Genomic DNA, 19596 nt, shown 5'->3' with positions numbered 1-19596 from the left:
GATCTCCTGACCGCCTTTACAGAGACACGCTATTGCCGGTTTTCTCCCCGTCGTTTGAACGCGTGGAGAAGGGATCCTGGGATTTAGCGCGGGGGCTGACAAGTGACAAGCTGGGAGATGCTGGTTCTAAGACTCAGGAACAAAGGCAGTAACAGAAGGTCGCACCCGCCTGCTGTAAGGGCTGGAATGTGGGAGTTTCGTGGACACGTTGTGTGTGTTGTACACGCTTTGCACGAGAGTTGCACGAGCTGATCCGTGTCAGATATGTTGGGACACGATGGTTGCACAAATCGAGGAACTGCACACGTGCGATGGGAGCTGAGTTGCGCGTTCCATGATAGGCATTTGAGGGGCAAAACGTGTTGCAAGGATGCTGACATCCGAAACTAGAAGTTATCAATTGTAAATGACGCATGCAACCATGATCCATCAAAGAGTTTTACTAACTCGTTGCAGAAGCTCATGGCGGAACTTGCCTTTTCGCCTTCTCATAAGTATTCCCGCGCATCGTATCCATGACTATGTTCTCGCGTTCATTGCTTCCTGTCGCCTGCACTCTTCCCGAAATAGTCGCAATCACACCGCGCAGCTCATTGGCTGAGCAAATGCCAACCAATAGCGCTCGCCTCTCCGTCAACAGAGGTTCAAGAATCAAAACAGCCGTTCAGCGGTCGCAACAAGCGTTTGCCCCACCGTCGCGAAAGCGCCACCATGCGTCTTGCAAACTCTAAAGAGCAAGCTTGACGTGGGAATTGCTCGGGCTGACCAGCAGGGATTCTGGCGGACGTTACCGAGCCGCAAACTCTGTCAACATGTCGTCACCGCACCGCTTCCTCTCGCTGCCAACTGATTGCCAGCCCGGCTTCGTTTCTTCGAGCTATCGCGATGTTTCAGCTAAACATCATGACGTGTGGTTGGCTGTGACCACCGAGGTCCTCCACCGATCGCATCGATGGTGCCGGCGTCAATCGGACAATTTGCGCTCCTGAGGCATGCATCTGCGCTACCGATCAGATAACAAGGCTACGAGCAAGCGCGTTCCTGATCTCTTCGTCTGCCCAGCGCGTACCCTGCCGCGCCTCGTGCTCACCTTGAACCTCGTGCCGTGGCCTCGAGCCGGTGAAAATGCTGACGGGAAAGCACAAGCAAGGTGTGGCTTGCCAGATCTCTTCAGGCAGTTCATCCTTCGCGTGGTTCATTGTGGGGCAACGGAAATACGAGGCTGGTTCTGGACAATATGAAATGATCTTGGAACGTATCGAGTTTATGATGAGAGATGTTAACATGCACCCCCCTAATTAATATTATGACTTCTGATCTGCACTATGAGTGTGGTCTAGATTGTGGTACGATAAAAGGCCATGAGGAAGCTGCGGTGACCTTGCAAGATGAAACTTAAAAGTTGGAAGTTGTCTATACTGGCCGGGTCCTAGCGGCCGTTAATGATGAGGTCGTATTCGCGGAACGGTAACACTTGGTCTCCGGACCGAAGAGTATATCTTTCGGCGACTGCGATAGAGTACTGCCGCGATTGATAGTGTCGGCCATTTTGCACGAAGTAGTAGCCGGCTCTAAGAAGTGGCTCGATATTGATCATATGGTATGATGTGTGCGCCGATCTCATTGCAGTAACGGAGACGTCCTGCTCTTACAGAGGATTTTTTCAGGACCTATCTAATATAGCGCAGGGCGCTTTCGATGTCTGGAATGTTCGCCTTCATTGGTTTCCAAGATATGCACTATCTTAGGCATAGCTATATGGAGAAAGTTCTAAACATTGGATGATCCGAAGTATGGCATCGGACCTGTTATAGCCTTTAAAGCACTATACACAAGATTTACACGTCCTGTCCAAAGACACTGAATCAAAGATCAATGCACTACACCTCATGCTGGCCAACACAAGGATGAAGACAGCTTCCATAATTATCATGCTGCCATACGGTCAGATTAGAGTCTGCTTGACCCGCGACTGAAATCTGTGCTTCAGATCTGATGGGGGACTGTTGAGATGCGCTGTGAAGTGTGCAAGCTCAAGAAGACATCTTATGGAGATGTTAGCCTACATACCTGCGTCACTCTTCACGTACCAACCCATGACGCGGAAAGAAAGGCTCTGTGACGTCGAAGTATGCGACCCTTCCCGCTAACAGGACCAAGCTTCTGGCGTACTTCTTCTGGTCTGCATCGTAACAGTCTACGACACAGCCTATATTCTGTCTGTCTATGCGCTGCGATACTATATCCTTGGGATTTGTTGGCAAAAGACCCTGGATCGAAAGCCAACGACTGGATCGACATGTATGCACCGTCTTTGACCAGTTGCCCCATATCGCGGCATTGTTGTGCGGCGTCCCCATCTTTCAGGTCTGATATCGCCTCGGTACAGTCCGCTGATGTGCGCCTGAAGTCGACCCGGAATATGGATATGTTCGAAAGAGGTGTAGGACAATCTCAAGTGTCGCGAGCCATGAAATTGGGATATCTAAAAGTCTCGAGTCTGCCTCGGTCTATCGTATCGCCTCAACGTCGTGGAATCTCAATGGACACGACTATGACCCAAACCAGCCGTGTTCCTCCTCTTCGTAGATCTTCACCTTCTCGGCGTACTCTAGGATATTCGAGTGTATCGTCTCGTTGATCAGCTCGCCTCTCCCGCCTGCAACCTGCAAGATGAGATCGTTCAGGGAAGAGCGACCCAGGATATCTACGTGATCGGCTAGCACATCGTTAGTGTATCGCTCTTCTCTGCGGCGCTTAAGAAGGAGACTTACCAGTGTTAGGCCCACCCCTGGCACTAAACCTGTCCGGCTCATGCTTCATCTCGTACGTCGTGATCTGGACGCCCGCTGGGTTATATCTCTTTAACTTCCACCCCTTGGCGCACATGTACCCACTACTCAGTAGGTTCACCGTGCCATCACCCTCGCCCAAGACCACACCATGGTCTACCGCTCCATTGCCGCCGCCGTCCGTCGGCTCACCGTTCGAAGCAGCGGTGTACCCAGTGTCCAGCGTAACGTTGAGCCCGGAAAGCGGGTCGTCGTCCGCGCGGTAGTAGTAAGCACGTTCCGTCTCCTTGCCGATGCCGTAGAAGCAGTAAATCTTCAAATTTGGCGCAAGCGGGAGGCGGGTCTCAAGCGGGTTAATCCACTTGGCGGGTATTCTCTGGTTGTCTTCGACAACTTTGGCAGTGTGTGCGACGCCGTGAGAGTAGCTGCTCTGGATCATTTTCTTGAACCAGGGCTCGCTGTGCTTGAAGAGGAAGGGGAGGGAGTCTTCGACAGTGAGATTTGACTCGGTGCGAGTGATGGTACTGTTTGTGTTACGGAAGCGGATGAAGTTTCCGTAGGAGACGTTTTGGCCGGGCGCGTCGTCGGGTGCGCCTGTGTGGTCGCCCCAGACGGCGTTGCCGCCCAGAGGAAGCATGGAGGAAAGACCGGGCATGGCGCGGAAGATTTCTGCGCGCTCGTAGCGGGACAGGAAACGCTCGAGACCGTAGACGGCGAAGGCGTTCAGCTGCGCTGTATCTTTCATCTCGCCGCTAAGGACGGCGGGCATGTCTTTCAGAGCGCCAAGCATGCAGCCTGAGATGTTGATCCAGCTGTCGACATTCTTCTCAACCCAGTCGCTGCCGCCATTGCCGTAGCCCTCAGCTTCTACCCAGTGGAAGAAGTAGTACAGGACCTGCGAGCCCATGCTGTGGGATAACAGAACTGCCTTCTTGCCCGAGACATGGTTTGCGACTTCGATGTGCGACTTCAGACGTGTGAAGTACTGGTCGCGGATCTCGTAATTCATGTATGTCATGCGCCAGTCGTAGGCGGCGGTGAAGGCGTTGCTGGGATCGTAGCCAATGGTGGCGAGGTTCTCGAGGATCTTGTTCCATATCCAGTAGCCCGTGATGAAGAAGTCGGCGGCGTCGAAGCCCTGCGCAGCACGGAGCTTGACGCCAGGTGGGTCGAGTCCGGTGTCTTTGTCGAGCATGATGTGTCTTTTCCACCCGGGCTTATCCAGGACCAGCGCTCGCATCATGGTCCACGAGCCCCATAGCCGTTTGCGGAAGTACTGCCTGGCGCCTTCTTCTGTGCTCCATGACTCGAGGCCCGTGGAGATGACGCCGGGTATCATGATGACGGGGTGCTGGGCGCGAATACCCTGCTTGCGCGCGTGCATGCCGATAGCAAAGGAGTCGTAGTTGACGGCATCACGTTCTTGTTTCTACGCCTTGGTCAATCAGCGCTCGTCCAGGGTGCATACACGGCGTCGGTACCTGCAGCTGCTGTGCGCTCTTCACGAAGTTGGCGGGCAGTGCGTCCATCAGGCTCTCCAGGCTCATGCCCTCGATGCTCTTCAAGTCGATCAGGTCGTTGCTGCCCGCGAAGAAGGCCGCGATGACCAGCCCGAACACGCCGCCCAGCCCAAAGACCCAGAAGTTCTTCCTCTTGCCATGCTTGACCTTGCCCTTTTGCTGGAGCGTGTGCAGCTGCTCGGCGGTGATGACACGCAGATTCGAGGGACGCTGGGAGGGCGCGGGATTGGGCGACGGTTCGCGTGAGGGCTCTGATGACGTATCGCCGCCGCCGAAGCGACGTCTGAGGAAGGCCATGGCAGCAGGGGTGAGGAGACTGCGAGCTCTGAGGCAGCGCGTCTTCCTTTGCGGGAGAGGGCTGTGCAAGATCAGAGCTCTAGTCTAGCACATGCTGCCCAAAGCGAACCCTCCAACTTCCGAGCGCGCCCGCGTGCATGTGATGAAATCACAGCAAAGCTCATCGCCCTTCAGCCAATGGCCGCCCATGGAGCCCGCGACGCTGCAGACCCGCACCTGCCATTCCGACTCGGAACCCTCCGACGTCCCACTTCCTGATCGTGCGTGCCTTGCCTCGTGTGTCATGGCCGAGAGCAACAGTGCCGCTCCCAACGAGGCCATCGAGCTGTCGTACGTCCAGTATGAGACGGGCAAAGAGGAAGAGTACCTGCCATCCATACGGCAGCTGATCGGCAAGGACCTTTCCGAGCCCTACAGCATCTATGTGTACCGCTACTTCTTATACCAGTGGGGTGACCTGTGCTTCATGGTAAGTATTGCGCCGTTATGCTGGAGGCTATCCGCTGACACTTCCACAGGCTCTCGACAACGAGTCCAACCTCATCGGCGTCATCATCTCCAAACTCGAGCCCCACCGCTCCGGCACCTATCGTGGGTACATTGCCATGCTTGCCGTCCAGGAGTCCCACCGCGGGATGGGCATTGCCTCGAAGCTAGTCACTATGGCAATCAATGCAATGACCACCCGCCAAGCCGACGAGGTGGTCCTGGAGACGGAGATCACAAACACTGCCAGCCTGAAGCTGTACGAACGCCTGGGCTTCTTGCGATCGAAGAAGCTACATCGCTACTACTTGAATGGAAATGCCGCTTATAGGCTGATACTATACCTCAACGAGGGCACTGCGCTGAAAAGACCAGAGGGTGGACACGGTCACGATACTGGCATGAACATGGGCATGTCAGACATGCAGCGAATCGACAACGCTGCTATGACCTCCTAATGATACCGGCTGTGCTCTCAGCTCAAAAGCTATACCACATTACGAGAGCGATAATGATGACTGGAAAGAGGATGTCGTTTCATAACTCTGATTGTTCCGTCACACGTTGCCAGGACGTCTCCCATAGGCCCAGCTCTTCCCGTTTGACCATATGCACACCTGTCGACTATACTTGCCCAATGCACGCCGATACCGAACATAACACATATAACCCTTTCAGCATCTCTGCCTTATGTTACTGCTCCAGTGCGCACATCAGCACCTCTTCTGTATCTCCTGTATCCAGAATGCCTTCTCGGACCATCTGAGGCCGCGTCGAAGATCAGCGCGAAGCGGCAAGAAGATGATCACTCGACTACCACAAATCTCTTGCAGGAGAGCGCATGGCCTACGGTCATGGGTGCACAGCCTACAAGCACTCCGTTCTTGTGACACACCAGAAGGTCGATGCCCATCAATCAGAAACCTGAATATTGGTTATCGTATGCTGTTACATCAGGATTTTCAAACTTACCTGAGGATACAAGTATCGTGGCTGGGAGCCATCGTCTCGTATACGCTGTACTTCGCGACTGGAATAAGCCGGGAAAGCTCTCCAGTGAGAGATGTCAGCAGGTCCCCAGGGATCTGGAAGTTCCTCTTTAGGTCATAAAGCTGGTAAGCATCCCAGGCTGCAGAAGCATCGGAAGACCCTACCCAAAATGCAACCGCGTGTCTGAGATAGTCTTTCCAAATGGTCATCTGGCTGGGGTGGGGATCAGCTGGAACTGCCGCTACTGCCTGCAAAGCCGTGTACGCCCCACTGGCATCTCCCAACGAACAGAACGCTGGAGGATGTGCGACGGCTGTCGAGAAGCGCACAGGTCTCTGTCTTGCGTCTGTGTGATGCTCGGCATCCTGAGTCGGCGGCGTGGATGAGTATCTAGGTGCTCCAGCTGCGGAAGCGAATCCCACATCTCCATAGCAGACATCTGCACGCATCCAGTCTGGCATCCTTGGTGGAAGTGGTGCTGTGTTCACCTGAGGTCTGGAGCCCACAGTGTTAGTCTTCGCGCTCCCACTCTCAGCTTGACTCGCGTCAAGTCGAGCTTTAAGGGACGAGGTCTGCCCTTCTTTATCCGTGGTTTTGGATTGACACAGGAGAGAGTCTGTAGCGTGTACACTGACCGCCTGGTTCCGGACTTTGACGCCTGCGGTACCAGCTCGTTTGCCTGAAGGATTCTTAGGACCCGCAATCCGATCTGCGGAGCTACCAACGGTGGTAGGCAGAGAGGCATGTAAAAGAGTTGAGGCGCGACCGACATCGATTCGTGGGCGCTTTGCGGGCATGGTGGACGCTGAAGTCTCGGGACCCTTCCGCTTTAAGCTCGACTCGGATGGTTGGTCTTGAGAAGCACCTAAGGGAGTGTTGTTCGAGCCTGTCCTGTTGTTCGGCTTGGCCACCGGCGGTGGTGCTTCGTACAAGTCACGGTCTGGATCGACCTCGAGTGGCGTGGCGGAGATCATGCGAGCTCGAGCTGGGTTCATAGCAGCGTTGCTAGCTGAACGCCATTGGAGCTTAGAGGTATTCTGCACGTCAGCGAAGGTCTTCGCGAGCTTCTCGTACTTTGCGGCTTTCTCTCGCAGGCCATTTGGACCATTGACCTCAGCGGCAAGCCTGTCCTGCTTTTGCTTACTTTGGAGAAGATCTCGTACCTCAGCAGCCAAGCCGACAAGACCTCTAGAGCCTCTGAGTTCGTCGATCGTGTCTCGAATCGTACGAAGATCCGACACAAATTGCTCGAGCTCTTGAAGCCCTCCCGCCTTGTCGATGATGTTTCTCATTATGTTTATCTGCGAGATGAGAGCCTGTAGGCCGCCACTTTCTCTGACCAATGGCCTGAGTACGTCTGCCTCAAGGGCCTTCGCCCTCAGGCCGTCACGACCTGCTTCGGCCTGCAGCTGGTCAATACACACGGTCGGCTGATCAATAACAGAGAAACCTCTGATGACTTCGCTGTATGCAGAGGCCAGATCTTGTAGCTCGCTGTGCTGTCGCTCGAGACGCTTGTAGCGGTCTTCAAGGGCGGAGTACTCGAGGTTGGCCAGCTGCAGCTCACCTGCGATCGCGTCAGCCAGAAAGCATAGAACATAGTCTGACCCTACCTTGCAGTGAGCCGACTTTGAATTGTTGCTTTCCAATCTCTCCATCCTCTGGTATATCAGAGGTACCGTCAATGAGTGGCGCAGGTGAAGAAGACCGCTCGATCTTCACTGGAGACCGTTGTGAAGCCACGCCCAGCTTGCTGGCCAACGCCTCCAGCGAAACGGGAGCAGTGATTTCGATCGTCATCAGAGTCGTTCAGACTTTTGATTAGAATGGATCTGAGCGTGCTTCGGCTTGCTATTGACGTGGTTGTGGTGGGGACGTCCAGCAAGGAAGCTGTGTTTACATCGTGACAAACGAAAACACAAAGATGGCAGCCACGACGCGTGCCCATCTGCAGAGCGCGTCCCTCAACAAACGAACAGAACGTCTGGTATAGCCTCAGACCTCTGATTAGAGCCGCAGTGCACTTCATCATCATTCTTTCTCTGCAAGTGTAGCAGCCTCACCGGCACTCATCACTGCAAATTTAGCGCCCACTGAGAAACAAGACAGAAAGTCTATGCAAACCTGCATACGTCATCAAAACGAGCCACCAATGTTTAATACAAGGCCAGTACATCTACCCAGCCTCTCACTCCTCCGCTGCGAATCTGATGCATTTCAGACGATAGCTCATTTCGGGGATTGCATTGCCACAAGGATGCGTGCGTATCAGAACTTCAGAAGTAGTCGCAGTGTAAACAGCCTTCTACCTCCAGTTTCATCTTTTTAGTGAGGTGCAAAGGTGATTTCGGAGCAGCGAATGGCTCCCGTTCATTTTGTATTGAGCGCTACACACCAGTGTGCGCGATGATTGTCTTTGCCTAACGTTACCAGTACCAGGTTACAATATTTCTGCCCGAAGCTTTCCACTGCGCCACCAATCATCATGCCAGATCGTCGAGACATATCAGCCGGACAAGTTTGTCCGAATAAGACAAGGAGTTTACGATTAGATCATCGTTCGCGATGAGCTTACGCTTATGGCCGTCAGGATGCAGCAGACTCCCCATCTGGCATCTGCTCGTCTTTCTCGTGGCAGCTATGCACGCCAAGACACACTCAAGGGTCATCTCTTTAGGATGGGATCGCCATTGCTGACTTTGTGTCTCCCAAAATGGGGTCATACTACTCTATTCGATCGGGGTGTATCATCCGGGGGCCAGAACTGGGCGCCTTAAGACCCATCGCTTGTACCTACGCGCAGTCCTACAACTTTCAGTCCCGAAGTCAATTTTGTTGTTTCCTCAACGTACAACACACGACCTTGCTGCTCTTGAAAGTTCTAGGGCACAGTTTATTCTCTTTTCGCCAACCTGCGTTCCCCGCGCTGTTACTGTGCTCCGCGAGGTGGGAAGGACAAAATCAGGCTGTTGAATCTCACTCTGCCACGACATGCGGCTACCGCAACGCTTCAAGCGCGTACCGCATCAGGAACCAGCAGAGGATCAGGACATTATACTACCAGCATACCCTTCGCAGCCCAAACTGGACGTCAAGGGAGATGTGGAACTCTACCGCAATGACGGATTTGAGTCTGTGCGAGTCGACACAGAATACATAGCCGGAGCCCACGCAACCGAAGGATACCAACTTCCCCACGGTAAGAGCTGGGTGGAAGTTCTAGAAGACCGTGAACTGCATTACTTCGGGACACGCCTCATCTCAGTCTTCTATAACAATGTTGTATCAGGATGGCGAGCTGGATTGCTGCGTGCATTTCTAGCTAGTCTGTTGGCCTTGATTGCTAATGTATGCGTCTTTGCCTGGTTGGTCCGTCGGAACAACCCAGAAGATGGCACTGGGACAATACATACAGCAGCTTGTGGCGCAATCAGCACCTTGGAAACAGGCATCAAGGTTGCCTTAAACGTCATATCAACATTGATCCTAGGCGCTTCTACATACGCGATGCAGGGCACGACAGCACCAACAAGAGATGAGGTTCAATCAGCCCACAAGAAAGGCAAGTGGCTCGAGATAGGGACACAGAGCTGGAGGAATCTGTCATACGTAAGCAAAAGGCATGCGACTATATGGAGTGTGCTAGCTTTTACCAGTTTACCTCTCCATCTTGTGTGAGTGAATAAGGCAAACTTCCTGAAATAATACTGAAAGCGATCAAGGTTCAACGCCGTCTTCTTCACTACTACGGAGACTTATCAATATGCGGTCGCCGTTGTTGATCGGAGCTTTCAAAACAATACTGCGTTCCAAGCCACACCAAACAACTCCTCGCCAGACCTTCGCTTCGGGAAGGAGCAATTCCAGTGGCAGGGTGAATGCAATGGAGAAAATTGCTCTTGGGACGTCAAAAACGACACCTTTGTCACCCGCCTTCTCAATGACGTGCGCGGTCAAACCTTTTCTCCACTTAGTCCCTCAGAATGCATCAGGTATTATACTGAGGGCTTCACATCAAGCTACAGTGATATTGTCGTGGTTTCCAACGCTTCGCAGCCCGATAGCCCAGTCCTATGGACACGATATCCGCAACGAATCCTGACTCAGGATAAGAAGACTACAAATCACGACTCCTACCACTGGGTGTGCCACGATATTATCAAGAACTCAAGCCAAGAAGTTTGTTCCAGGAAGAAAGCTCTCGATTCTCTGAAGACGAAGCCGTGGACAGTATACGGTCATCCTGTTCACCACTGTCTTGTCCGCACTGCACCAGATAGGTGTCGCTTACAGTACAACGTGTGGATCATGGGTGCAGTCGTTGTATTCAGCACCATCAAAGTCTTAGCCATCGCAGCCTTGGTCTTCACTCACCCAGACGGAACGTTTCTCAGAACCATAGGTGACGCGATTGCTTCCTTCCTGGAAAATCCGGATCCGACCACAGAAAATATGTGTCTCGTCTCGTCCACTCAGGTTCGGAAGCATGGGTTTGCAACATCCGCCTCACCGCAAGCCCTCGCCAAACCGCGTCGGCGATGGTGGCCACGGACAGACAATATCGTCGAAGGTCCGACGACGACATATCCCCCGCAGAAATTCACCAACGCTCGTCCCCGATGGTGGATAGGTGCCAATACTGCAGAGTTCTTTTCGATGGTAGGTGTCTCAGCAGCATATGTGGTAACACTCAGCGGTGTACTTGGCTGGGCCATCTTCGAAACGAAAGGAGATGCGTACGACACGGACCTTGGACGGCCTAGCATACAACAACTTGCCAATCTCAAGCCTGATGATACAGGCTCCTCAGTAATTGTACCGACTCTTCTCACCGCCAATATTCCACAGCTAGGCTTCTCACTACTCTATGTGTTCTACACAAATATCTGGGCGAAGCTACTTGTCGCACATGAGTTCGATCGATTGACTACCTGTAGGAAGGGATTAAGAGTCAGTGAGCGACCACGAGGTGAACAAAGAATTAGTCACTTCTTTACGCTGCCAACAAGATATGCTCTCCCAATTATGTTTTGCAGTGCAGCCCTGCATTGGCTTTGCTCGCGTAGCCTCTTTATGGCAAGATTCGATGGAGTCAACGTCGATGACGTTGTAGATTCTGGCGACCAAATTGTTAGGTTGGCGTACAGTATCCCTGGTATGACAGCGCTCGTTGCAGTTACCTTCGCTATGGCAATTAGCACGGTCTGTATAGCTGGATTTCGACGTCTTCGTACAGGGCTGGGAGAAATTGCAATGAGTGCAGTGATTAGTGCGGCATGCCATGTGAAGCGACGGGAGGATAAACCTTGGGAAAGGAAGGTGCAGTGGGGAGATGTAGGCAACGAGGAAGTTGTAGATGGCGAGATCGTACGCCATTGTGCGTTTACATCTCTGGATTCCAGGCCACCTACTGAGGGGTTTCTGTACCTCTAAGCACGGAAATCGCCGTAAAATTCGACGGCTAGCCGAACGTATGTAGACTGTTGGTCAGCACTAGAGGTGCTATGGCTGACCTAAAATGACGTTCGATACCTCATCGGTATCTTCACAAAGGACACGCTCTGACCTCGTCCTTTTGCTCTAGGTCCAACCCATTCGCTGTCTGCTTTTCATGCATGTCGTCAAGGTACTTGAGCACCACATCTGCGTACTGCGCCTTTCCCTTGTATCTACTCACGTCCTCGCCCCAGCTGCGCATCGCACTTGCCAGTCTGCCAGGCACATATGGCTCCTTGCAAATCTCCGTGATGGGGTGGAAGTAGGTTCGAATCGTGAACACAATGCCACCAGACCGTGGAAGCCTGGTTTTGTCAGCAAACTGTGGATATCTTAGCTGACGACTCAACGTACCTTCTCAGACTTTGGCGTTCACTTCTAAACCACACATTGCCTACCCCTTCAATCTTCTCCGCGCTTGCCCAGTTGATGCCATCTTCGTCTTCGCTCCCTAGACTCTCACTCCATGCCAAGTTATCGTCGACCTGAATGAAGTAATTGTTTCTCAGTACAGGCTTCTCAGGCTGCAGTCTCTTGAACATGTTCAGCATGCCCTTCTCGAGCTTCTCTTTGTACTGAGGAACGTCGCCGGAAGTATGGATTTCCGAGAGCGGCATACCAAACTTGTCCTCGAGACGCCAGAAGCCCGCAAGTAGGATCGCGCCTGCGAGGAGGTAGTATTGACCGTCTGGCCGCTGTGGTCGGTCAGTGCCATCGTCCTCGAGCGCTAGTTGGGGTTACGGACCTCGATCATGACGGCCAAGTCGTCCTGCACTAGACGTGCGCAGACTTGCAAAGGATCCTCCTTGTCGACTCCAAGCCTTTCCTTGATGTCAATAACCTCTCCAGTGGCCAGATTCTTCAAACCTTCCCTACCATCCCCAAGATGCTGGAACAGCGATGGATATCTTTCAGGCAGATAGGCACACATATCTTCCAAAAGCTCGATTGCTGCATTCCACGCCTCCGGTGCCGTCTTACAGCACTTCTCTCCACGGTCTGCAATTCGAGAAGCTTTGATTGAGTGGAACTTGAGGTACTCGTTGTCTAGTTCTATCCAATCATCCCACTGCATTCTGCGCAACCCCATGGTGATGTTGTACTTGGGTCCGTAGTGGAAGGGACGTTAAGGTAGCGGTTTTGTGGAGGCCACAGACCACGAGGGATAGGGAGTGGCGCTTGGGCGACGGAAGGTGGAGGCTGTCCATACTAAGAGCGGTTGACAGGTCAGTGATGAAAGTATAACGGTAAGAGAGATCAGTGGAACACAAGCAAACAGAGGTGATGACATACCTCCAGGCTCTCGGTCTGCTGCTTTGAACGGCGAGCGTTTCTCCAGATTAGAGGTGCTTGGGAGCGTAGTAGATCGGCGCGTCTTGTTGCGAAGTCGAAACATGAAATTGAATGCCAGCCATACACTTGTTATAACGTAGAGCACTTGCCTTGGTCCAACCTCTTGGTGCGATGCTATTTGAAGCTTTGCGACTCCTGTGTGGCACTGGTGATAAATAGCATCGATAGCCGACCCAGTACATTGCTGAATCCGAGCTAGCAAACCAGACATTCTGCAAGACCCGGTGTCAACAAAATTGGTGATCAGGAGCTGGAGGAACCCTCTCAAGAGGTCCATTCAATCGTAGTATGACATAGACGATGGCAAGTAAATGTCTTTGATTGAATCACAAAGGAGGGTATGATATGAGGATGCGAACAACTTGTTTCCATTATCTTGTACTGTTTCGTACACTGCGATAGCGTTCATGATTGAGTGTATGGATTGTGGGGCTCACCACAGTGTCATCAATGCCTGTTTATCGGGAGGGACCGCACTACCCCATCTGGTTAGCGTAGTGGTTATGTGGGTCCGTATCATAGAGCTGCAATCGCTGCGGTATGCCAAGCAACCTACTTGTGCGGCTCGTGTAGCTCTTCTTCCTTACTAGAAGGCCATACGAATCACGAGTCCGCAAGGCCAGGGTCTGAGTGCTTCCTTCAGAGTCGCTGCCACGCTCTCAATTCATCCTATAACAATCGGTGTTGGCAACCTTTGCTCAGTCACGCATCTGAACCCTCGCTCAAGCATGTTGAGTAGCTTTGCCAGAGACCTTTCGTTGTAGAAGACAGTACTGCCCCCACTTACGGCGGAACTGCTCGGGAATGAATGAGAGATCTGGTACCCATAGTAAACGGCCCACAAGATGCGTCCGCGAGACGTCGAGGAATGATGCGCATTTCAGCGGCTCCCAGTGCTCGGTGTCTGTGATGTAATCCGGTTCAAGAGCGTTTGGCACTACCCCAGGGAGGCTCGAGTCGACGATGAACTCGCAATGCTCAATGCTGGTCTAGACAATATTAGGTTAGGAATGCTGAGTATGGCAAGAGCTTACGTATTTGCCCGGATCTTCGATGTTCTCATCGTTCATGCCAGAGGGTATGAGCCAAGTACCGGGGAACAAGCCAAACCCACCAGCGGTTGCCTCACTGAACTCGCCTGGCAGCAGTCCTGAGAATTCGCTCTTGATAAACTTGGGACGGACACGATCTGGTAGAAGATATGATGAAGGAAACCGGTACCACTCCTTGCCAAGACACACATTGTCTCCAGGCTTGCTTACTCCTGCTTGATGTAGCGGAGTGTACACCTTCAGGGGCGCCGAGTATGCCGTGAGGGTGCCGATAGTGCGAAGAACACCCACATCAAAGGCCAATAGCAGTGGGACACTGACGATGACGAGCTTCACCTGTGCTGGGACCCTGCTAACCAATCGACTCGGATCGGTCGAACCTAGATTTGCAAGTAGGATGTGTAGCGCAATAGCGGCGTTCAGTGCCAGTGCAGGGTACACTGGATACATGAAGCGCTCTTCTTTGTGAGGCTGAAGCGAGAAAATGCCGAGCCACAGGTAGAAAGGACTGACGAAGACCACGCTGCGTAGAAGTGTTTGCTTGGAAACCGACTTTTGCACCAGCAAATGCTGAATAAGAATTAACGGCAATGCCCCCAAAGCCAAGAAAAACCATAGGTTGAAGTTCAGGGTGAGGTTGCGGATGTAGAAGTGCCATGGCTCAACACCGTAGATGTCAGGACCCCTGCTTCCGCCACTGAAAACATTGTACTTGACAATGTTCCATGGTACGACGGTGACAGTCTTGTAGAAGAACGTCTCGAAAGCCGTTTGGAGTGCCTATGAAGCATGAGTGAAATCCTTAAGTGAGAGTTTATGTCCCCTACCAATACAACGATGGATCGCGTCAGACCATCAGCAAGCCTTGTAATGCATTCAATACCTTCGCCGGTGAGAGATACCAAGAAGATCTCCTCTGCAATGAATGGTAGTACGAGAGCGCCTACGAAAGGCCACCCAAGCAGTGTCCCAATGCCGAACCACATCAACCCCTGAGCCGTTCTGATACCACCACTCCAGTCCATAAAGGCTTGGAGACCCAGCATTGTCGCATACATTGCGAAGCTTGAAGGCAAGTAGGCTGGCGCAGCATGGTACATGCCAGGACTGAACACCATCGCGAAGATGAGGAACAGTGCCACACGCGGGTTGAAGGTCCTTGCAACCACCGAGTAGAGACGTGTCTGGCACATAGCACAAATCACTGCCAGGAAAGTACGCAGGAAGTAGAACTCTGCAGTCTTTGACCTTGCGAAACCGAACAACCGAAGAGGCATCATACCAAGTCGGATGACCAGAGCATGTATGCCAGTGTATGTCCAGCTGCGGATAGCATACTCAGGAGAGTACTCCCACGTCTGGAGTCCGTAGCCATGGTTTAGATAGTGTGTAGGCTCCCAGTAGTTGAAGACCTCGTCACAGTCTTGAATGGGTGCGTAGAAGGCCGCGATGATATTGGCTGCGGCAAATAAATAGAAGGCGATGATCGATTCGAGTTCGTATGGCGGCTTCGCGACTTTCATGGGTGGTCTTTGAGCGATAGACACCCCCTGTTTCGGTGGTGGAGGGGGCATTGTGTCGAGTCTAAGGGGACAAATGGTTAGTTACCAAATCCAGTGTTCCCAACGCTATCGTCTGATGCACAATGGAAAAGAGAAAATACCTGAACGATTGGGACAGCTCCAAATACGTGTGACAAAATTCAATGGCTGCACCTGAACATCGTTGAGCGTGAAAGAGCTGCGCTCGACCAGCTAGCCACAGATGCCGTCACTGCGCTGGGTGCGATCTGCTAACATCCGCAGGGCTGGGATTGGCGAGGCAAGAGCAAGGGGTGCGCCAAGGCACTAGCAACGGATCGCATCAGGTCAAAAATGGCAACGTTTCTACGCTCACCAGAACATACACCGCACGCATTAAGCAGACGGGTGCAAACCGCAGTTACTGCCACAGCAGCGAACAACGCGTGCTTTCAAACACTGAAGAGAATACAGCCATGTCTGATTCTCAGGAACCGCCGGCTAAGAGGGCGCGGCTGGAGGCGGACGCTCCATTCACTGGAGTAGCCTCCTTTGATGCGCCAGGCTCGCCTATTGACGACTTGGACGACGATTTCTACGATACTACACCTGTCAAGCCAGCCGCACAGTCTGCACCGCAAGATGGGCCCTCAGCGTCGCTCACCGCGACAGCGCCTGCTCCATCGAGCTTCTCGCTGCCAGGACTCGGCTCTCTGGGCGACACCACCGTCACACAGCCCACAGCTCAGATCGACGCTGACACTGTCATGAACAACGCGGTGCATGAGGAAGGCGAGCTCAAAGATGAGGAGGCCGACCATGACGCGAGCGCAGTTGATCAGCCTGTGGCCAATCAGCTGCAGGCTCTGGACGAGGCTCCACAGCACGGTAAGCCGTCGCGCCCTAAGCTGCATGTCGCGTCTCTGACTCCCGCGCAAGATGCATCTGCAACTACTACCACTACCTCGCCCATCATCGATGTCGAAGCAATTGTGACAGAGTCTGCCGCCGCCATCGACGCAGAAGTCAAGCAGGAGCCTGGTGCTGACGCTGCACCTGCTGAAGAGGCTCAGGAGCCCACGGCAGACGATAGCAAGGCAGAGTTCCTCCGTATTGGTGAAGCCAACAAGAACAATGAGGACGCTGAGTGGCAGCTCGATTCGGATGCTTCGGGTTCTTCCTCAGATTCGTCCAGCTCAGACGACAGCTCAGATGAGGCCGACGAGGGAGAGCTCTTGGACCCGGAGGAGATGGTCCGTCTATTGATGGCGGAATCTGCTGATGATACTGGCGCCGCCGCCAAAGCCAAGGTGAAGACTCTGAACGAGCTTGACGAACAATACGAGAAGCCAGACATCAAAGTCGAGAACGAGACACAGATGACAGAACTAGGCAAGGTCGAAGCCATCGTTGATAACCTCATTCTGGTGAAGGCCAGCATCTCTGGTGACTACCAGGTGCTCGAGTCTGGATCAGCACTTTGCCTCAAGGACTTTACCATCATTGGCAAGATCTCTGAGCAGATCGGTCGTGTTGAAGAGCCCAGATATTCTGTCGGCTTCAACGACCCCGCTGAGATCACAACTTTAGGCATCACGAAAGACACAGCCATTTACTATGTCGACGCCCACTCAACATTTGTCTTCACCGAGCCTTTGCGCAAGCAGAAGCACACCGATGCATCAAACCTCCACGACGAAGAAACGAACGAAGTCGAGTTCTCCGATGACGAAGCTGAGGCCGAGTACAAGCGACAGCAGAAGCAGGCGAAGAAGGCCAGGTATGAAGCAAAGCATGAGCCTGAGCCTGAGCCAGAACAAAAGCCCATACCGACTGGACCTCGAGGGTACGTCGACAAGCCTGTGTCGTACTTCTCACCAGCCACCGAATACCAGGGCGGTGGACTTAAGTATAGTGACGACGAGGACGAGGACCTGGGCATGTATAAGCCGCTGGCAAGACCGAGTCACTTCGAAGATGTCGTTGGACAGGGTGCACCTCTGGAAGATCGCAGTCACGTTCGCAGGGGTATGATGCGCGGTCGAGGCGGATGGGGCGACCGTGGGCGAGGCTTCCGTGGTCGAGGAAGCTTCGGCGGTCGCGGTGACTTTGGTGGAGGTCGTGGTGACTTCGGCGGCGGTCGAGGTGGTAGAGGAGACGCACGAGGCGGAAAGGCCGATAGGGGAGGCGGTGACCGTGGTGGACGAGGCGGTAACAAACAGGCTGACCGAGGACGACCTCAGAACCAACAGCAGGATAGCCGCCACATGAGTGTTCCTCAGTCCGACAACAGGTCTGCCACATCAGCTTCACCAGCCCGACAGCAAGAACGTCAGCAGTCATCACAGCCACAGCACTCTCCTCCCGCGAAGAGTAAGAACAAGAATCGAAAGCAGCGCCAGCGTGAGAAACGCGAGCGCGAGGCTCTTGAGAAGCAGAACAACCAGCAGAGCAACCAGCAGCACAACCAGCAGCACAACCAGCAGCACAGCCATCAGCACAACCAGCAGCACAGCCAGCAGTACAACCAGCAGCAGAGCCAGCAGCAGTCGCAGAAGCAGTCGCAGAAGCAACATCAACAGCACGCCTCGCCTCCACCCTCTGGTCCAGCTAATACTAACTCATATGCGAACAACAGCAGCACAGGTTGGTCAAGTCAGTACCCACAGCCCGCGGCATCGGCCGTTACATTCTCTCCAGCTCCACCACCCACAGCTGCGGCACCCTATGCACCTCCTGCACAGTACACTCCTCAAGTGCAGCAGGCACAACAGGCTTCCGCGCAGGCACAGCCAGACCAGCAGGCCAACTGGGCGGCATGGGCGCAGTGGTTCCAGGTTGTGGGTGCCATGAGTCAGCAGGGAGCGCAAGCTCAGCAACCCCCGGTGCCGCCTCAGCCGCAGCAGTATGCAGCTCAATTGCAGGCCCCAGCACCACCCCAGCCTCAAGCTCAGTACGGTTATCAGCAGCAACCACAACAGTGGCAGTACCCGCAGAATGCTGCCCCCGCGCCCAACCCGAACGTACAGCAGGGCAACGCTCAAGCTGGAGCCCAGTCTCTGCAGGACATTCTCCGTGCGCTTGGAGCTAACGGTGGCGGTCAAGCTCCGTAGGCTGGCCGACTATCACTGTAAGATCGACGTCAGTGGTTGGAAAGATGTGGATGTAAGATTATGCTGGATATGTAATTGGGAAACATTTACAGTCGAGCCATGTGCAGCTGGACCAGGAATTCATTGATGGCAAGATATGTGTAGTCTCGGTAAAAAGCTACCAATGCCTGAGAGAAAAGTATGGTCGGATGTTGACATGGGATATGGCAGTTCGAATCGGATACGCAAGCGCTTGATGGCAGCGCCTTCTCCGTCATATTTTCGCAGGAGTTGTAAAGCCTGAGCGGCCGTTTGCCGTGCTGGGGCAGCATGGATGCATGCTTCTCAAGTTCCCATTAGGGTGCTTAGTCACAATGTAGAGTGATATTGAAACAGCTTCAGAGCACACGCAGTAAGAAAGTGAAGGAACTGCGATAAGCAAGGATACCACGCAGCGTCTCTCTTTTCTTCGCCACATGCACGAGACCTGGAAGGGCCAATTATTGGCGTCATCTGCTCAGAAGGCGTAAATAGCGGGGAGGGGGTGCCGAACGCAGACGCCACTGAGTGGCGGTTCGTGCGGGCACTGCGGGGAGTGATGTGGTCTGTGACTGTGTCGCAGCTTGAAGCGCGGTGCTGATGGTCGCAAGTAGAGAGGCAGACGCCTCATCAGCGCTCGGCTGCTTCCGGTGAGTCTGAACGGGCAGAGTGACGCGCGTGTATGAGGATGCGGCCTTGGGCAAGACAGTGTGGGGGCTTTCTTGCGGATTGCTGTTCTGAGCCGAGTGGATGCTGGGCCGGGTGCAGAGGGCATCTGGCACTAGCAGGCTCGAGACAAGGTAAGCATCCGCACTACGTCTGGAGTGGAGTATCCATCTCGAACAACCACTCTACAGCGGTTTGTGATCGCGACGCCCTTGCCCTGCCCTGCCCGCCCACCCTGCCCGCCCTGCAAGTCGCTCCGTGTCTCGCGCTGCACCCTGCCCGCCACCAGAACA

At 53.6% G+C, this 19596-nt stretch overlaps 8 protein-coding genes across 8 annotated transcripts; 3 read left to right on the top strand and 5 right to left on the bottom strand.

The window, feature by feature from the left end:
• Window positions 1-2456: 2456 nt before the first annotated feature.
• Window positions 2457-5080, bottom strand: M421DRAFT_315844 (LACT-domain-containing protein). The gene is made up of 3 exons (XM_033589250.1): window positions 4274-5080; window positions 2775-4221; window positions 2457-2719 (listed from the first exon to the last, which is right to left on the bottom strand). The coding sequence occupies exons 1-3, from the start codon at window positions 4607-4609 to the stop codon at window positions 2553-2555; spliced, it is 1950 nt and encodes a 649-aa protein (XP_033451837.1). The 5' UTR covers window positions 4610-5080; the 3' UTR covers window positions 2457-2552.
• Window positions 4893-5553, top strand: M421DRAFT_55497 (acyl-CoA N-acyltransferase; the record flags this gene model as incomplete). The annotated part of the gene is made up of 2 exons (XM_033595311.1): window positions 4893-5078; window positions 5128-5553. The coding sequence occupies 2 exons, from the start codon at window positions 4893-4895 to the stop codon at window positions 5551-5553; spliced, it is 612 nt and encodes a 203-aa protein (XP_033451836.1).
• A 510-nt stretch (window positions 5554-6063) lies between these two features.
• Window positions 6064-7885, bottom strand: M421DRAFT_2245 (uncharacterized protein; the record flags this gene model as incomplete). The annotated part of the gene is made up of 2 exons (XM_033588341.1): window positions 6064-7652; window positions 7699-7885. The coding sequence occupies 2 exons, from the start codon at window positions 7883-7885 to the stop codon at window positions 6064-6066; spliced, it is 1776 nt and encodes a 591-aa protein (XP_033451835.1).
• A 1191-nt stretch (window positions 7886-9076) lies between these two features.
• Window positions 9077-11518, top strand: M421DRAFT_55896 (uncharacterized protein; the record flags this gene model as incomplete). The annotated part of the gene is made up of 4 exons (XM_033595341.1): window positions 9077-9759; window positions 9808-9951; window positions 10060-10616; window positions 10716-11518. The coding sequence occupies 4 exons, from the start codon at window positions 9077-9079 to the stop codon at window positions 11516-11518; spliced, it is 2187 nt and encodes a 728-aa protein (XP_033451834.1).
• Window positions 11519-11574: 56 nt separating this feature from the next.
• On the bottom strand, window positions 11575-12824 carry M421DRAFT_315995 (uncharacterized protein). Its single transcript, XM_033589251.1, has 3 exons — window positions 12327-12824; window positions 11936-12276; window positions 11575-11886 (listed from the first exon to the last, which is right to left on the bottom strand). The coding sequence occupies exons 1-3, from the start codon at window positions 12669-12671 to the stop codon at window positions 11631-11633; spliced, it is 942 nt and encodes a 313-aa protein (XP_033451833.1). The 5' UTR covers window positions 12672-12824; the 3' UTR covers window positions 11575-11630.
• Window positions 12825-13433: 609 nt separating this feature from the next.
• Window positions 13434-15862, bottom strand: M421DRAFT_315742 (glycosyltransferase family 22 protein). Its single transcript, XM_033589248.1, has 4 exons — window positions 15650-15862; window positions 14814-15570; window positions 13969-14766; window positions 13434-13923 (listed from the first exon to the last, which is right to left on the bottom strand). Exons 2-4 carry the CDS (start codon window positions 15558-15560, stop codon window positions 13657-13659), a joined length of 1812 nt encoding a protein of 603 aa, XP_033451832.1. The 5' UTR covers window positions 15561-15570; window positions 15650-15862; the 3' UTR covers window positions 13434-13656.
• A 120-nt stretch (window positions 15863-15982) lies between these two features.
• Window positions 15983-18619, top strand: M421DRAFT_89870 (NAF1-domain-containing protein; the record flags this gene model as incomplete). The annotated part of the gene is made up of 1 exon (XM_033597805.1): window positions 15983-18619. One exon carries the CDS (start codon window positions 15983-15985, stop codon window positions 18617-18619), a length of 2637 nt encoding a protein of 878 aa, XP_033451831.1.
• A 427-nt stretch (window positions 18620-19046) lies between these two features.
• Window positions 19047-19596, bottom strand: M421DRAFT_315661 (uncharacterized protein). The gene has a single exon (XM_033589247.1). It carries the CDS (start codon window positions 19410-19412, stop codon window positions 19116-19118), a length of 297 nt encoding a protein of 98 aa, XP_033451830.1. The 5' UTR covers window positions 19413-19596; the 3' UTR covers window positions 19047-19115.

Source organism: Didymella exigua (genome assembly GCF_010094145.1).
Source record: "Didymella exigua CBS 183.55 unplaced genomic scaffold M421scaffold_5, whole genome shotgun sequence".
Lineage (NCBI taxonomy): Eukaryota > Fungi > Ascomycota > Dothideomycetes > Pleosporales > Didymellaceae > Didymella > Didymella exigua.
Note: the sequence above shows the minus strand (reverse complement) of the source record. Positions and strands in the feature narration are given on the sequence as shown.

Bases quoted from the DNA above. Each gene is read 5' to 3' on its own strand.
- M421DRAFT_315844 (XM_033589250.1), bottom strand. From the start codon at position 4,609: ATGGCCTTCCTCAGACGTCGCTTCGGCGGCGGCGATACGTCATCAGAG. The intron at 4,222-4,273 runs GTACCGACGCCG...ACCAAGGCGTAG, and splicing joins AGAGCGCACAGCAGCTGCAG to AAACAAGAACGTGATGCCGT. The intron at 2,720-2,774 runs GTAAGTCTCCTT...ACGATGTGCTAG, and splicing joins CAGGGGTGGGCCTAACACTG to CCGATCACGTAGATATCCTG.
- M421DRAFT_315995 (XM_033589251.1), bottom strand. From the start codon at position 12,671: ATGGGGTTGCGCAGAATGCAGTGGGATGATTGGATAGAACTAGACAAC. The intron at 12,277-12,326 runs GTCCGTAACCCC...GACCGACCACAG, and splicing joins ACTTGGCCGTCATGATCGAG to CGGCCAGACGGTCAATACTA. The intron at 11,887-11,935 runs GTACGTTGAGTC...TGACAAAACCAG, and splicing joins GAACGCCAAAGTCTGAGAAG to GCTTCCACGGTCTGGTGGCA.
- M421DRAFT_315742 (XM_033589248.1), bottom strand. From the start codon at position 15,560: ATGCCCCCTCCACCACCGAAACAGGGGGTGTCTATCGCTCAAAGACCA. The intron at 14,767-14,813 runs GTAGGGGACATA...CATGCTTCATAG, and splicing joins CGCGATCCATCGTTGTATTG to GCACTCCAAACGGCTTTCGA. The intron at 13,924-13,968 runs GTAAGCTCTTGC...AATATTGTCTAG, and splicing joins TCGAAGATCCGGGCAAATAC to ACCAGCATTGAGCATTGCGA.
- M421DRAFT_315661 (XM_033589247.1), bottom strand. From the start codon at position 19,412: ATGCCCTCTGCACCCGGCCCAGCATCCACTCGGCTCAGAACAGCAATC.